The sequence below is a fragment of the Corvus kubaryi genome, unplaced genomic scaffold (genome assembly GCF_017639235.1).
Source record: "Corvus kubaryi isolate FWS band 111438036 unplaced genomic scaffold, C.kubaryi_AGA036_p1.0 37201, whole genome shotgun sequence".
Taxonomy (NCBI): Eukaryota; Metazoa; Chordata; class Aves; order Passeriformes; family Corvidae; genus Corvus; species Corvus kubaryi.
In genome coordinates, this window is record NW_024581058.1 from 887,082 (window position 1) to 904,850 (window position 17,769).

General features: G+C 40.8%; 1 protein-coding gene across 11 annotated transcripts in view; it reads right to left on the bottom strand.

Annotated features, from left to right (window-relative positions):
* Positions 1-17,686, bottom strand: part of PPFIA1 (PTPRF interacting protein alpha 1) — a 53,764-nt gene extending 36,078 nt beyond the window's left edge. For 9 of the 11 annotated variants that reach the window (XM_042022417.1, XM_042022416.1, XM_042022423.1 and 6 more), the window contains exons 1-2: positions 16,749-17,685; positions 15,373-15,636 (exon numbers count right to left, since the gene is read on the bottom strand). In XM_042022417.1, the coding sequence (XP_041878351.1) occupies positions 15,373-15,636 (264 nt within the window). In that variant the 5' untranslated portion in view covers positions 16,749-17,685. Of the gene's footprint in view, positions 1-15,372; positions 15,637-16,748 lie in introns of all 11 variants that reach the window. The other 2 variants (XM_042022419.1, XM_042022414.1) reach the window with 1 other exon arrangement.
* Between the last annotated feature and the right edge of the window lie 83 nt (positions 17,687-17,769).

Here is a 17,769-nt window from a genome sequence, read left to right on the forward strand (position 1 = left end):
AAGTTGGTTCTTGTTCAGTAATACATTTTCTGGGGTTTTTTTTTGTTCTCAAGCTCCACGATTTTTTAAAACAATAGCATTTCTTCTACCTCAACCTTCAGAACTGACCTTCAGCCTTCAGTATTTTAGATGCCACAATATAAACATCCTTCCAAAAGCTGGATCTGTTAGCACTGAGCTGTCAAGCCTGGCTGAGATGACACACTTGGGAACTTCCAAGATCCCAGTCCAGGAACATTACGGCTTTCAGGGAACAGGTTCCCTTCATGTTTACTACAAACCTAACTCATAGGTCTCACAGACAGCACATCACAGACCACTAAATGCTACATGACAGGAAGAGAGCATTTAACCTAGGGAAACACTTGAAGGAAACAGAGGTAATTCCTATAAGTCTTATATTATAAGTTGGGTATTAGGGATGCTCTACAAAAAACTAAATTTGGTTGGAATTTGATCAAGCAAAAAAAAACAAACAAAAAACCTTATTCCACAAGAAAATGGAACACCACTTGAGTGCACAAGGAATCGTGGATTACAAGCAACCATGTACCCAGAAACTTTATATAAATGATGAAAATATATGTAATAAAAAAAAGAGAAATATTTTAAATTCATCAAATATTATTAAACACTGTTAAAGTAGTAACTTCAGGCAATAGAGAGATGAAGTTGTGACTGTTGCATCTTTAGGAACATCTCTGACCAAAATATATGATTGGAATTGATCTGTTTAATCTCCAAGTGATATTTTGGTTTACTGTTATCATTCTGGTCTGTAGACTGAATACCAAGCAACCCACTCACAAATCTGAGCAGCTAAAGAGAGCAGGAAAAGGACAACTGGGGGAAGTACAGGACATCAGGGGTGAAAACCAATGGGATCTGAGATAAGTTTCCATCATGATGTTTGTATTCCATATAAACCATAATTATTGCAAATGATGACTGCATGGAATTGGCAAATATACAGTCTTCAACAAAACAAGCAAAGAAAATGTAAAATATCTAGGCTTATTCCTAGGGTATTTCACAGTCACTTCATTTTAAACTGAAGGGTTTAGGTAGCACACAGTGACCAAGACCCCCAATATATTTGAAAGTTCCTAGCAAGCAAATTTTCATACCTATTAAATCACAGCTTTGTTTTGGGTTTTTTTTGGGCCAAGAATCCAAACAATGAAATGATGAAACAGTTCAAGGGTATCGAGAGTTAAAACTAAAGAAAACTGACTTGTTTTCACCATTAAATCCAGCCTTGGAAAAAGAACAGAGTTACACACAACAGCAAATCCAGAAGCAACCAACCACCAACAGAGACTATGCTTTGCCTGTTCCATGTAATAATACACATTGCTTTCAACCTTTCCATATCTCTGGCCTGTGCTAATGGGAAAGAGAAAAATCAGCCTAGACTGTGCAAAGAAAAATATTTTCCTTTTCACCTCATGAAATTAATTTCCAGTAAGCATCACGCAACCTGAATTGACTAAACTACAAACATAAAACTTATTTCAAGCATTAATAGAATCAGTTCTATGAATCAAGTTTAGCTTTTGTTCTCAAAGCCCCCAACAACTTAAGAGGGCGTGTAAGAGAATACTTCAAGTAATATTAAAATATGGGTATGTCAAATCCTTGTGTTTCGGAACATGGAAAGGCTTTTCATGCTCAAAGTAGCTGTTTTTCCAAGTGGAGCTAACTACCCACCAGAGTGAGAACACACTGGAGCTCATTACATAATTCGTGTATTGACCTCCTTTCCTATTTCTGTGTATGCATAAAATGTTTTATAACTCAAAAGACAACCACCAAAACAGAGGTGCAGATTTCTTTACTGTCAAAAAAAATTTCTCCCCTTCCAACTAGTGGCATTGAGATATAGAAAAGGTTTAATATCACCTTTGGTTAACTCTCAAAAATCTGTATTTTCTTCGAAAAAAACCCTTTTTTATTTTTTTCTTTTCTCAGAAACTGCAAGACTGCATGAAAACACTCTAGTGAATATTGCTGCCAGCTGCCAGTCAGTGATCAATACTAAACCTGAGTCACTTCTTATCATTCCAGTCCTTTGTTTTAGCAGGTCTTCTTCAAATGCCCCTCTTGGATTGACCTATCTAGGCTTTGTCATTAACACTGCTCAATCCTAAACGGGCAATTAAGTTTTAACGTGTTTACAGTTGCATAATGTTATTGCTCTGGAATGAAACTCTCGCTGTTCCCAGTCCCCTTTGGAGCTGGAAGCAGAATCAACTGCCTGGCATTTGACAAGCAAAGAGCCAAAGGACTCCTCGCTCACAGCCAGCAGGTACCAAACATATGCCCAAGAGCAAAATGGAAAAGCTTATAGCAAGCCCAAGTCTCCATGGCAATAAGCAGGTTCCCAGTTACCATCCTGAGTGAGTTGCCTAAATTTATGCACAGCGTGCCCTGAGCCTGAACTACAAAGCACAAAATCCAGACTTCAGCACTGGGAGCTTCCGGAAGTGCAAGGAAACATCAATGGGGAAAGGTGGGATTTGGCAGCTTGGCAAAAGGAACACAGGAGCAGCAGGAAAAGGGAGGTAGAAACACACCAGCTCCATGTTCTTCCCCCTGTAACGCCCCTTCCCCAATCTAACAAACACATTTCTGACAGACACGTCCTATTTGGGGTGCAGGGCGTAAAAGTACCGGAACCCAAACCTGGATCCAGCCTCTTGCTCCTCAGAGGATGAGGGGTTTTCCTTTCACCACATGAATCCCTGCTCAGACCTCATACACACAGCAGCAAAGTCTGGAGAGGGAGCCTGCAAACCCTTGTGCACGGAGCAGAGCAGAGGTCGAAGACACGCTGGAATCATTAACTACAGCCTGTCCAAACCAGGACCAGCAGAACCCTTACTGCCTGTCCTCCCCCATTTCACTTCCCCTAAACCCAGCAGAACAGCGCTGTTATGTACACAAGGACAAGGGCAAAGCCTCGTGCAAAACCAGATCTTTGTGCATCACTGGAGAGCCAACATTCCCTGATCACACACCGTGCTTTGGACTGCAAGGGACACAGGGCAACCTTCCAGGCTCCTCCATTATACCCAGACCTCCATCCATCCATCCATCCATCCATCCATCCATCCATCCAGCACGGGGAACACAAGTCACACATGCAACACGCGGTCCCTACAAGCCTGTTTGCAGCTAATGTGCTGCGAGGCAAAACCAAGCCACAGCTGCATCCTACAACTGCTTTGTAGTCCGGGAAACGAAGGAAAGAGAACGTGAGGTTGTTCAAACAAGTCAGAAAACCTCATCCAGTCACTCCTATTACAACTTGCAGTTTGCTCTGCATTTTCTGTAACCAGCCTTGGGATCATCAAAACGTTCAGAATCCCCAATTTCTCCAGATAGTCTGTTAATCTTTTCATGAGCCTTAACAAATCAACACAGCTTGTTCAAAGCAGGATAGATCACACAGGGTGGTCAGTTAAGCCAGAGCAGATACAACCTGTTTTGATCCCAGCCTTTTACACACCTTTTAAAGCTACAGATGTGTATCAAATCAACCAGTGAAAAACTCTACTGAAGTACCTGGTTTTCCCCCCAGGGCTTTCTCCAAATATTCAATTGAGGGGGCAAACCCTGCAAGTTAGCAGAATGCACAGAGGATTAACAAGAAATGAAGATACTGAGCACTAACTTGAAATACCAGTTTTAAGTTATTTTGTTCACTTGCCTTTGTAAAAAATACTTATGAAATGTTGCCTCTATTCAGGCAACACCGTGGATCTTCTGAGTAAGGAAGTCCAAAAGCTGAAGCATTACAAGAGCTGGAAGGTGACAGCTGCCTAGCAACAAGCACAGCAAATGCAGAAGCAGCCTTCAGACTTGCATGAAACTTGGCATCTATTCATATGCAATGGTAGCAGAAAACCTTCTTCCAATCACTTCATTGTGGTGTGGCTATGCAAGGAGTTCCACCTTAGCTGCTCTTCAATGTACAGGAATACGCCCCCTGAAAGGGCAGATAAGGCACAAAAGTATTCAGAACCATACCCAGCTTGTTTTCCTTGGAAAAATGTCCAAGATCAGCTAAAATATGCATCAGGAAAACTTTAGTCATCATCGAAGAACAGGCTTTTCAACTTGGGATGTGTATGGCTACTTTGTGCAGTAACTGTTGAGAATGGTTGATAACGAAGTAATCCTTTCCAATACTGTACCACTCCAACCACCAATATTCCAGAGTAACACCTTAATTTAACACAGAGTAAGCCTACAATACTTGGGGGGTGTTAGAAAAACAACTGCCCCTCAGTGACACTCTGAATCAGTCAATTCTAAGGGTTTCACAATCTGAGTTACCACATTCCTGCACCCCCAGCCTAGTCTATTTTGATTAGGAACTAATACAGTAAAGCAGCAGCACAACTTCTTAGGTGTAGCTTTAGGCATCTCCATTTTTGGAGTTCATGTCAGTGAAGAAACCTACCCACACCCATACCCACTATGGCAAAAGGAGAATACACTCGTACTTAATTAAAGAGCAAGAATCTTGCATTACTAGTTTGACGAGGTATGGGACAAAACCAGTCTCCATCTTTAATATGACAGTAGAGAGATTTCAGTCAAGTTTTTCCTCTCCTCACACAAAGCTGCTCAAGATTTCCTGGGATTCCACACTGGATGGCACAGTATGCCATGCTCCTTGGGGATACCAAACTGTGGAACAGCAAGATGTGCTGGGAAGATTTAAGAAGCTCTGTAATTTTCCTGGGACCCCCCCCATTCTGGAGACTGAGCAGCTATAGCAAAATCTTTTAAGTTGTAAACACATTGAACTGGAAGTTTACTTGGGCAAGAAATAAATCTTTTTCTGCACATCAACTCTAAACATACTGCACTCACAAGAAACAGCACAATTCTGGCTTGGCTGGCATTAAATATTAAATTCCTACGACTTTTATAAATTAAGAACTATTTCAACCCTACATACTACATTCTAGTCATCTCACATGACTAATACTGCTCAGTTTTTTACAAACAGACCCAGGACAAGACCCATCATGCACAATTATTTCAGTGACAAGATACTCCTGCTTGCAAAAACTGTGAGCAGCAGCTGAGGCCCTGCCCTGTTCTAATCGTTCATCTTGGCCTCTGGTTGCCAGCTTTAGTTCTGTGGCTAGCAGCTGAAAAGTACATTTTTCACACTCTGTTAAGAGGGAATGCTTGGGAATATCTGAATAAGGCTGGCCAAGCCACCCTCATTAAACAAGCACCAGCATGCACTTCCCCCTCAGTGCTCTCCTATTTTATATATATATGTATTTATTATTTTTGCCAAGCAATGCACACTTCAGTCTTATAATTTCAAACTTGTTTAAGCAAGTAATACTCACTGAGGACAGATACGTGCCTTCAGCAGGAAATTCGACTTACCAGCTCATCACATTTTGTTTTTCCTATTTCTCTGTACTCTATCACCCCAGTTTACAGGCTGAGTGGATTTATTGGGCTAACTGAAGCTAAGTATGTCCAAATCTGTGATATTCTGAATAAATGCTACTGGACCATTCCATGGAAAAGTTGCTCCATTTTAACAAATACTCCAAAACAAAGCAATTCCAAAATCCACACGAAAAAACCACGGTCTAGGTCCTATGACAGACATGCCTGCTATCTAAACACAGAAAAAACTAGGAAAAAGATCAGCATCATAGATTAAGCATTGAAGAGCTGTTTTAGGGGGAAGGTTAAAGCTTTTTTTAAGGTCCAAAGTAATTTTTTTTTGTCTGCCACCAAAAAGAAACAACCCCATAATGAACAGTTCTTAACTTGATAACTACCTGAACCCAGACAGCAGAAGGAAACCAGGGGGATGAGCAATGCCATAATGCAGAGAAGAAATTAAAAAAAAATCAATCAATCAATGAAAAATAAATAAATGAATAAAAGACAGGTGCAGACTGTCAATATGGTGTTACCACTAACAAATGCTGAACTGAAGGATGGGTTGGTGAGGAACCTACGAAGCTCCTATTCCACACTGGACTAAAAGCAAGGGAAAGATGACGCAACAGGGAAGCCCTGCAGCCTCCAACTCCATTGAGACAAAAGAAATGCTTGGCCCATTTCTCCTCCTCTACTTCCCAGGACTTAATCTTTTATAACCATTGCACAAAATTCAGGAGAGGGTTATGAAGACTCCACAAACTGCAGTTCCAATGGGATCGGAGTTACACCAACATCAGTATCAGCATAAACGAGACCCTGGGAGAGGAAAAGGACAGCTAAAATCCTAAAAAGCTGTTCCATTTCCACTTTACATGAAGCAAAGTAATTCCAGATTTCTCGAGACAAAGACTCAGCTTTTGGAAGATAATGGTGTGGAACCACACCCTCCAAAGACATTCTGAAAACTCAAGCTGCATGTTTTAAAAGAAGTAAGTTACTGGATGCACCTGCCTCGTGCTCTTTAACATAAGGCTAAAAGAATGTTATGACCTTCCAAGCCTTTTCCCATGAACTACAAAAAGGGGGTCATGCTGTATGAAAAATACATTACTCAAGAATAACAAAAAGATTCACAGTGGTATCCCCAAGGCATCCCTGAAGTTATCTAAACCAGACTTTTAGTCATTCCCCCAAATGTACTACAGCAGAGAGAGCTTTGAGGGGATAATCTGAAATTAGGATTTACACAGGCATAAAGATGTGGAAAGCCCAACCAGATTCACCCAGACATCCAATATCACACGGGCTCTACTCTTCCAGCCTTGGGTCTCCTGGGTGCAGCATCACTCTTTACATCCAAATTAGATTATCTGAAGAACTCTTAACAAGAGAATCCCATTCATTAATTTTTAATTTGGATCAGAAGTTTCTTTTACTTCCAGGTTTCCAAAGCAGCCCATGCCTTAAATCCCAGAAGAAGCAAGAGATTCAAGCGTGAGATGCATCCAGGACTTTAAATAACCTACACAACAGAACCTTAAAGTATGTAAAATTACAGAGTCCAGTTTCCCACTGGGAGCAGCAAATCCACAAGCAGAAGCTACAGTGAAAAGCATAGCAAATAATTGAATTTAGGTCTGGTACTATTAGTTCAGCAAGGTTAACAGAGCCCCATGGCTCCCAGCATGTTCAGCTCACAGGTTTCCCAATTACGGATAGGAATGCAAAGAAAATGAGTGTTTTGACTCTAACATTCTACTGGCAAAAGTATATATTGCTAAATAATTGTCACAGGCTCACACAAGACAATTGAGAATGCACAACTCAAACCCACAAATCCACAGTTTAAACCCTGCCACTGATCAAGACAGCAGTCCCTTCAGATGTGTACCGAACTTCCTTTTCGCCCAGTTTCCTTTTTTAAGGCAATTTGGGGTTGCACCGTGAAAAAACTTTCACATCAGGCATTCTGTGAAGCAAATGAGCAATTCCACTTTCAGATCTCTCTCTCTCCCCCTTTTCATGACTGTGCTTGAAAACTCAAAAATAGTTTAAAGAAACTGGTCACTATTTGTTGAGATAACCATGGATCCAGCACCACTAAAACAACAAGAATTTATGATCCTCTTTATTGAGTGAGCCCTCTCCACATGGAAGAGCATTTAGCTTTTACACCAAGGATTTTGGTGGCCAAAATTCCTTTTCAAGTAATTAAAAATAAACCCCATTTCCCAGCACTGGACACTGTCAGTGTTGAAGACAATCATTAACAGACTTCATCAACTGCAAGGTAGTTTCTTTACATGAACAGTCACAGATCTTTCAACCCTACATCAAACCAGTCTCAACTTCGTACAGGCCAACATAGAAATTCTTTGTTGAATTGTGTGAAACTGCACATCTTAAGGTGGTTTTGTTTTGTTTGGCTTTTTTAACTACATAAATTACTCAGCTCCATAGGCTTATATAATTAAATCCTTATACTGTGCACTGTTCTGTAAATTTGAGGTAGGGAAATCCAAATCTCACTTCTCTCAACAGTAGAGTGTTTAACAATCTCCATGCTTTACTCATTTTTACCAGATAATCTACCCTGCCATTCTATATAAAAGGTAAATATGCCTCTAAAAACAATGTTTTAAGTGTATAGAACCAAATTTTATATGCATTTATATGAGAGGTAGGATTTAAAAATATTCTGAAGCACAGTGCTTCAGAATATTTCTCTACAATTGAATACCAAACTCTGCCATGTACTAGCAATAGGAGTAAGGCAAAACACAGCATGGCTCAGACCATACCCAAAGAGAGACTACTGTTCTACAGAGGAAAAAAAAAAAAAGGAGAAAAAAATTAATTAAACTGAAAAATAAAACCAAGAGCTGCCCACTTTCCTATCACAACAAATAAAAAAAGGCATTTTTTCCAAAGAGAAGTTCTTTTTTTCTCCTTAACAAAACTCAAAAGGTCACAAATGAAATTTCTCAAGCTTTTTTCCACATGGCCCTTTAAACAAGTCCTTGTTTAAAATCTGTCCTGAAGATACCCTGATTATGCTCAATACTGCTCGTGTAAGGATCTTTTCATTAAGGACTCATAGAATCCTAGGACGGTTTGGGTTGGAAGGGACATTAAAGTTCACCTCTGCCATGGGCTGGGACACCTTCCCCTAGACCAGGTTGCTCAGAGCTCCACCCAGCATGGACTTGAACCTTGGTGCACTTCAAAAAATTCACAAAACAAAAGACTAATTCTAGATATTTATCTTTCTGAAAACATAACCAGAAGACAGATGAATTACAGGAATGTGTTGACTGTTCTTATTATATATATCCATCAATAGCCATGGCATATTTCAGATCCAACCAAAATTATACTCCTCTTTAAGATCTTCACAACCATCCTCAAAAACCATATCCTCAGTAGACATGAGTGTAAACACACGAGCAAAGTTCAAGGCCACTGTGGAACAGTCTCAAAAGGGAAGATTAAGCAACAAAGCTTCTCTTCTGAAAAATGCTGCAGCTCTGGCCTCTGTAGGAACAGGCTGCAGAGCCTTGTCAGGCTGATGAGGAGAAAGGAGCTGATTTTCAGCAGAGCTCACTGAAACCAAAGGTCAAGTCTGAAACAGATAAAGGTCATGGGCAAAAAAACAAGTGAACCAACTACTCACATCATCTCAGAGAAAAACAACACATCAAAATAAAGTGAGCATTACCTTGGACTTGTAATCACACTCCTCCAATTCTAAATATCCAAACTCCCAGAGCAATCTCCTCAAATGACCTACAGATATGGATTCAGCTCCCTACACAATCATCTGGAGTTTCCAAAATGTGGAAATATTTCTTCCCTGTGCCTCTGTGAAAAAGTCAAATTGAATAAAAAACTCACTCCATTCAGTAGCAAAATAATAATTCTTTCAGCCCAGAGAATGTGAAAACATTTTTCCTGGCAAGAATTACATTACATTTACACTTGGGGAACCCACAGGCAGGATTACAAAAAAAAAAAAAAAAAAAAAGACATTGGAAAGTTATGAGCATCCAGATTACCTGACACACACAACACAAATTTATCCCTCCTCAGTATTTGCAGTTTGAGATCCATATACACAAGAGATTATGGTATTTTCTAATATGCGTCAACAGATACCAGTCAGCCTTACAGACTTTAAGTGACTTAAGCTGCCTAAATTGCCACAAGCAGCTTACACAAAGACCTTTGTCATATTCCTTTAAAAATGGAAAACTAAAAAGTAAATCCCCAAATTCAATTGTGGAGCATATTAATGCAGTTCTGAAACGCAATGCTAACTCAGGGAGAGGAAGAAAAAGTTACTAATAGGCACTTAAAATGTTCTTTCCTAAGATTCAAGGTCTCTGACAACACTCCTAACTATAAGGGGCCTACATCTATTAAAACACAATGTGTCCTCTTAATTCTCTGATCAAAACCAATAGTGAATAAAACCAACATTCAACTGTCCTAAACAAATTACAGAAAGGATGAAACAAAGTCTCAGCCCAGTGGGCATTAAAACACTAAGAATTTGTAAAGGGGCAGGGAATTGTGCTCTTAATTCATATTTATCTTAAAAAAAAAAGCCAGGAGGTTTTATTTTTTTAAATGGAATTGCAATTATGTAGCCACATCGAATCTTTAAGTCCTGCTACCAAACACCTTCAAAGCCCTTTTTAGTTATACTCTTAGAAAGAATTGAGGAAAAAAATTAAAGGCAGCAGAGGAAGAATTCTCTGAATACCTAAAGACACTGCCTGTGGTACCAGAGGCTACAGGCAAGCAAACACTGATGAGAGTATATATGTGATGTTCCCCTGGCTCTAAATACGTATTTTTAAATACTTTGTTTTGATTATAGCTCTTTTCACCTTATATACAGCCTGTTTGTTAGGCTGCAGGTTAGTCTAGAGCACCCCAAGCATTAATAAACCCACTGTCAGACATCTGTCCACAGCAGCACAAGAGTAGGGAAAAACAATCACTAGCTCCTGTTTCAGGGCATCAGCCACTGTTAAAACAAATAGAAGGCATTTCTGTGCAGTCACCAAACATTCTTCCTGCAAATAAACTAAGGAAAATAAAAAACAAGAGTTTCGGACTTCATCAAATCTGCTTATTAAGGGGATGGATGGAATATCATTAAGCAGTAAAACAGCAGCAAATTTCACCCCAAATTTAACAGCAGCAAAATTCACCCTCGAATACATGGAAACTTAAAATAAATTCCAAATTTAATCTAGCTAAAAGGTCTATTTATAAATAAGCAAACCTAAATTAAAAGCACAGTATAAACAGCACGTTGCTAACAATAGGCAAACAGATGTCTGCTGGGCAGGGGTGGGATGTTTCAATAAACAAACCCCAACATATCCACATGAGAAACCAAGAACCAATGCTGGAGACTCAGTCCTCAGTGTACTCCACTGCATTATTTAAGTGTAACTACTCCTTTTTGCCCAAACAGAGAGCATTCTTTCAGATAAACTCATACTCTGAAGGTTTGGGGCAAAAAGTGTCTGTTTCTATGTCTTGAAAGAAATAGGGAAGCTGAGGTTTACCGATAGTCAGTGAAGAATTCTGAATGTTAATTCCTATCACCATCTGACTTAAACTAGTGTGAAGCCAAATCTGTTCAGTAATTTACTAACAGTAAGAGCCAAGTAGGATTTAGCAACTGAAACTCAACACAGATGTCTGAAAAAGCAACAGGAAGAGTCCTGTTCATCTTTGCTGTCAGAATGGGGCAGGAAAAGCGGAGGATGTGCCTGCTCTGACAGCCGTGTGAAACCCTTTGGCACCTCCAGGATTCCTGGACACTCTGCTGAGATTAATGGCTGTTACTCAGAAGTCAGCACCAGCTGCTGCCAGGGTAAGAAGTGCAGGCTATGGCACCTCAGGGCTGAACATCTGGGAATGCTGGAAACGGAGCTGCGCTTGAAGTGCTGAGGAAACTTCAGCTGCTGCAGAGTTTGGCAAGGCCTTTGTTTAATGTGCTTTCTGCCACTGTGTTCTTCATATTAGGTACAGTTCAAAACCTCATTTCTACATCTATGACATCCTGTATTACTCAAAACTTGTCTGGAGGAAATCCAAATACCACTATTCATAAAGTGGCAACTAAATCCTTAAGTCCATCATTTCAAAACAATACCAGGGCAGCCTTTGGGCTAGGTGTTCTGGTATTTCTTACATGTGAGGCATTGAGTATTTCTGAGATTGTCTAAGGAACATCATTCTATAGGGACATACCTGAATTTCACTGAATACAACTATGAACTGACACACACCATTTTTAACTGCAGTGTGAAGTAGTGATAAAATATTTACTATGGATAGAAAGCAACTTTTACTTTAACCTTCTATTTTGCTTACCTTGTACAGAAAAAGATATGGCATGGTAAGTTTAAGACCAAAAGATCAGAGGTGCAAGATTAAGATGGATCTTAATAAGTGTTACAGAAGCATATTTGTATTGCATTTATCAGCTTATAAAATTAACATACATATTAAAATTTTCATCCTGATAACAACTGCTGTGAATTCACCAAGCATGCTTTTATTTGTGATAGGCACAAGAGTCACTGGAAATTAAATTCCTGTCTTCTCCATCCAAAACAAGCATCATGTTTTCATTTACGGAAAACATCTACATGAAATTCTATCAACAAAATAAACCCTGGCCTACAACACTTTATTAGCAAGAAGTGTAGTAACTTGGGTCTCATCTACCTTAGGTTCAAAATTTAACCTTTAAATACAGTTTTACAGATTAATTTATAAATTTGAAGCACACAAATCATTAATTTTGTAGAATGCACTCTAAAGGCACATAAAAGGCATAATTAAATCCACTAAGGCCATAATTAGAATCATAACTGAATGTGTTTATGTCACACAGCTCTTCAAGTAAAAAGTTAATGTTCATTTTTTCCTGTGAAAAATACCAGAAAGAATAAAAGTAAGTTCTAGCAGAGCACTTTGATTTCTTCAAGCTCATTTTCCAAGGTCAGAGTACAGTTTGACTGGGGTAATCTGTAATAGAAGGGAACTCCCAGAAAACAAAGAGCATTGCCAAGAATGCAGTTATTTTATCAAGGCAGTGGTGATGTATTTCACTTCCAGCTGTCCACACCAAAAACCCAGAAAAAGTCAGCTTCACTTTGAGTAAATGCAACAGATAAAGCACTTCTATATAAGATTAAAATGCTGTCTTCTCAGTGAATTAGACATTCACAAAAGCTGCCTTACTCTAAATAGCTGTCCCAGGTTTGTGGAGCTAGAACTGATGCCTTGAATTCCCAGCTGCTCACCACACTAAGTGTGTGCTCCTCTGTAACCATAAAATGTGCATCACTGCTGCAGGAAAAACTGCATTTACTCTTAGAAACCAAGAGGTGCAAATACTAATTTGCTATTTTGAAACTAGTTATATACACACCAGTATAAGCTTCCTTCTTACACACAGAAACTCTGAATGTAAGGAATTAAGCATAGGGATGCCCTCAGAAACTGAGTGCCTTCATAGCAAAACCAGGAGAGTAGTTTTGGTATAGAAGAAATCAATCTGGCATCCCTGCTTTTATACCAGGACTTTCCATCAGTCATCAGAATGGTCTAAAACTGGCTGATTCAGCTAAAGATATATATACCACAGGAAAAGCACACATAGAAACAATTCCATTCAATACATGTTAAGATAAAGTAGTCTAAAATCAACTACAAAGACTTCTTACAAGCCAAGTCTGAGAAAGAAATAATACTTTGGTTACAGAACGATTTAGTAACTCAGGAAATTCCACTGGTCTTTGTACAATTAGTTAAATTGACCTTGCAGATCTCCTAAATTGAAAACAACTACTACGATAAAAAAAAATTTTAAATCTATACTACTATCCCTTCTTTGCTGAAAAAATGTAACACAGTTGTTATTTTATTAAATTTAAAGGTATCCTGACTTTACCCTCCTTGAAATCCACAGCTAAATAACGGGTCACTTGAGGCAGTAGTTCAAAAGAATGCTCAGCTTGAAATAATTAACAAAAAAGTTTGAATAGTTTCAAATATTAGTCACCATAAAGTTTTGACAGTGAACACATATTAGAATTAAGAACAAACCCCAACTGTTTCGCCTCATCAAAATTTACATCCATGAAGTAACTGACTCTACCATAACAACAAAAACTGCCCAATACAGAAGCTACTTCTGATGTAGCAATGATAATGAAAATATTTCTCGTTTTTGGAAGCACCACAGTCACTTGAGCTAAGCACCACTGAGGACAAAAGCAGCAGTTCCACTGCATGAAAACAGTATTTTCTGCCAGCAATCTACAAAAATCCACACACTGCTGTATGCTTATATAAAATTGCAGTAAAATTTCTCCCTCGACAGACTTGCTTTTCCAACAGACTTCACATGAAACCATGCAATTACTGCATTCTTGAAAAAGGGAACTGTTTATTAATCTTCCAGATATGTTTAGAAAGTGATGTTTATATGCAAGTAGCCTACTAGATTCAGGAAGGAAAGCTGAGAACTGAGAAGGCAAAAGGGGAACAGCTGAGTTGAGAGCTGGGACGATTCTGCTCAGCCACAAACTCAGGTCTAACAGTTTGCAGGTCATGCAAGTGGTAATGGCCTCCATTAATGTAGCAGACCTGACACAGAGGCTCAGGAGAAGCCACAATTATTACAGCAAAAAAACAAAGAATGATTTTTGCCTGCAGCACACGATTTAGCGCAGACAGCAGCAAAGGTTGGAAACTTCTCCTTTCTGATTTTCATCATTGTAACAGAACTAGATTAACACGTGTAACATTTTAATTTCTATCCCTCAGTAATTAGCAGCACCAATTACCATACCAAGAGTCATGCAGTGATGACATTATAATGAGAGCAGTGAAACAGAAGGATTTAACACTACCGTGTGAAAGGGTATAAACAGTAACTACAGTATTTAAGGATATGTGAACGTTTGTAAAAGTAACAGCATCTTTGTGACACACCTGGGACAACAACCACCAGGCTAGAAAGCACAAGGCTGTCAACAGTTAACCAGCACCTGAAAGCAGCCCCTGCTCTGCCCAGAGCCAAATGCTTCTCAACCAACATGTTCAAAGTCCAGTTGTATTATTTTTAACTCGAATGGATAAAACCCAGCGAGTTCTGTAGACACCAATCACCTTTCCTAACTACATTCCTTAGGTAACAAACCCAGCGCTGCAGGCCACGTGCATCCTCCACAAGTCACTAATTAGGAACTCCTAGCAGGACCAAAAAAAAAAATCCCCAAAAACCAAATCCAAAGTTTTCAAAAGTAGCCGAAGAGGTTTAAACAACACCCTCAGACTTCTCTATTGACACTGACAACTCAGCATGCATTCACATGGTAGCAGTCTTCAAGTTTTTAAATCAAAGTCCGTAATGGTGTCAGAATGGTCTGTATGGAATTCACAGAATCCCAGAATGGTTTGGGTTGGGAGGGACCTCAAGGACCATGCAGTTCCAACCTCCTGCCATGGACAGGGACACCTCCCACTAGACCAGGTATTAATTCTTAAGCACATGAATGAATCAGGCAATTAGAAACAGCATTTTAAACGTACTAGTGATAGAAGAAAGTCCATCAAGTTCTATTAAACAAAAGGATGTAGACACCATTCCATGTTTATGCTAAGCCAAGGAAATTCCAGAAACTGGGAAAGGAGACTGGAGGAAAAGGACTGCTCTTCCCTGCTTTCCTTGCTTCTGCATCTTTCTCAAAGAGACCAAGCACCAACAGATCCTTCAGGATAGATTATTCTTCCCCTAAGACGACCTGACTCTTCAGTAAATCAAACATACAAAAAGCCAACAAAATACCACAAAGAACACAAAAACCATTGAAAAACCCCCTCCTTCCCAAATGCCCATACCTGTGGAAGTGCAGTATTGAGCTGCCTCTGCAAGGAATCCCTCTCATGGCCAACTTCGTGCAGCTTGCCCTGGGTGAGCGCGAGCGTCTCCTGAGTTTCTCGGAGTGTTTCCAGCAGGCGATCCCTTTCTTCCAGCATGGACACCATTAACTGCTCAAAGTGGGAATCAGCATCTGACTGCAATGGGGAACCTGAACCGTGGCCTCCGTTTCCCCCGGCGGGAATCTCGGCCTCACTGATGGTTGGCATCACCTCACACATCATCTTGAAACAAAACGAGACAAAACACAGGCCAGAAATTTTGGTCAAACAAATCTAAACAGGAACTTTGAGTACTGTCCATAATACCCACTTGGCTCTCCCCACGATAGCATCAGCAAAGGCTGCCAGCACCTCGGTGTTTGCCACTATTTCATTAAGAGTGGAGAAAAGGTACACAGTCAACTTAATCAAGGCTTCACTTCATAATGAGAATCTTGTGACTTCTTGCAAAACCAGATTTTTGCAGCTACGTCTCAAACTGTGACCTCATTTTAATGGATTTATGTTTTTGTGAGGAGTAAACTGCTGCTGAGATCTTTAAAAAAAAAAAACAAACAAAGATAGGGCATGCAGCCTGCCACCAAAAATTATACACTTCACCCAGTAACTCATTACACTGCACATTTTGGGAATCATTATCTGCTTCTTCCACTGCTTCGAACGTACAAAGATTGTATCTAAAACAGTACTTTGAGCTTGTGTTGGCTGTAGAAGGTTTATGGTAGTGAAAGTGATGTATATAAATGAGTGGTAAATCCAAACAGTGCAATTCGGGAGATAAAAACATGTGAAGGAAGACAAGAAGCCAAAAATTCATTATGAAGTAGTAGTAGCTCTCAGTGTGGACAGCAAAAGGAAAGGTAGGCACAAATAATTAAAGGCAGGGGATGAATACAGTCACCGGTGCAAATGGGAGCACTGCACTGGTAGTGAGCACACTGTAAACTGGGAGCACCCTTCAGAGACCCTAACAGATCCCTACCAGAGCTAAGGCATCAAGTTTTTAAAAAGCATAGAAAAACCCCACTCGTGTAATTACTGCACATTGAACTGCCAAGAAAGTTCTTCAGGCAACCCCTCTCAAAATCACAAACCTGCAAGAACTTAAGGCAAAATCAGGAAAAGTAGTGCCCCCAACCTCTCAGGCACCACTAACTTTTGTTCTCAGCCTTAAATTTCACACTCATAGCCGAAAATTTTAAAAGAACAATTCATTCTGAGGCTTACTGTGGGTCCCTCAATCCACTGAAAGTCCTGGAACGGTCTGAAGCGCTTTGTAAGATTTTCATGCATGATTACGATAAGCCCTGAATTTTCATCACTACATTATTTACCTTGCTCAATAAAACAAAAAGGCTTGGAAAACAGGCCCCACGTTTCCTGCAGCACCAGTTCTTCTCTGTTTTAGCAGTTTTCTGTTATCCCCCAAAACCTTTTGGGCTGCAAAGCATCCATCCAGCTCCAGTCCAATGGCTGTTTAATCGAAACACGTGAAAAAAAAAAAAAAGAAAAACCTGCCGAGGAAAGAGCAGATCCAGTAAAAAGCAGCAGCTTCAGCTAACTCGCCAAGTCCCCGGCACAGAAGAATGTGAAAATAAACTGTCTCAGCTTCCCATTCCTCTATTACTGGCCCATAGGTCCTGCAACAGCTGGGATGGAGGAATCATGGGCTGAGGAAAAAAAAAAAACCAAAAATGTAGTCCGATGCAGAGGTGCGACAAGCTTCAATAGTTCATCGCTCATAAATTCCACTCAGGTCACAATCGCATTATTAAACAGAGTACGGACAGCAGGGGAAAACAGCACGAGCTTTCTTGTAGAGGCTTTGGAAAAGCCTCCCTTCTTTTCTCTTCTATTAATTCCAACGGGAGGCTCTCCTTCCAGTTCCCTGGGTCTTAGTTCAAACATTTATAATCCCAAGAGCAAGGCGCTGGCGTCGCTTTGGAAGGCGAGCAGGGAACGAGACCTGTTGTTTCCTCTGCTCGTGTCCCGCACCCGCTCGGCCCCGCAGACGATGCTCCGCAACCGAGAGATGCAGCCGAGAGCGGGGAAAGAAAAGACCCAGCAGCTCCGGGGGGCACCGGCCCGGTCCCGCCGCTCCCCTTCCCCGCGGAGGGCCGCGCTAGCAAAGCTGCGGGCGGAGGACGCGGGGCTCTCCTGCTCCCCCCGCCCGTCTCGGGGAGCACCGGGCCGGGCCTCCCTTCTCGCCTCGCTCGCTCCCCGCCGGAGGCCCCAGCGGCGCCGGGAGCGCGGCCGGCCCGGGCCCCGCGCAGCCCCTGCGGAGCGAGCCCGGCCGCGGAGGCCCCGGCGAGCCCGCCCTCCCTCCGGCCCCTACCGAGCGCCGGGGGCTCCGCC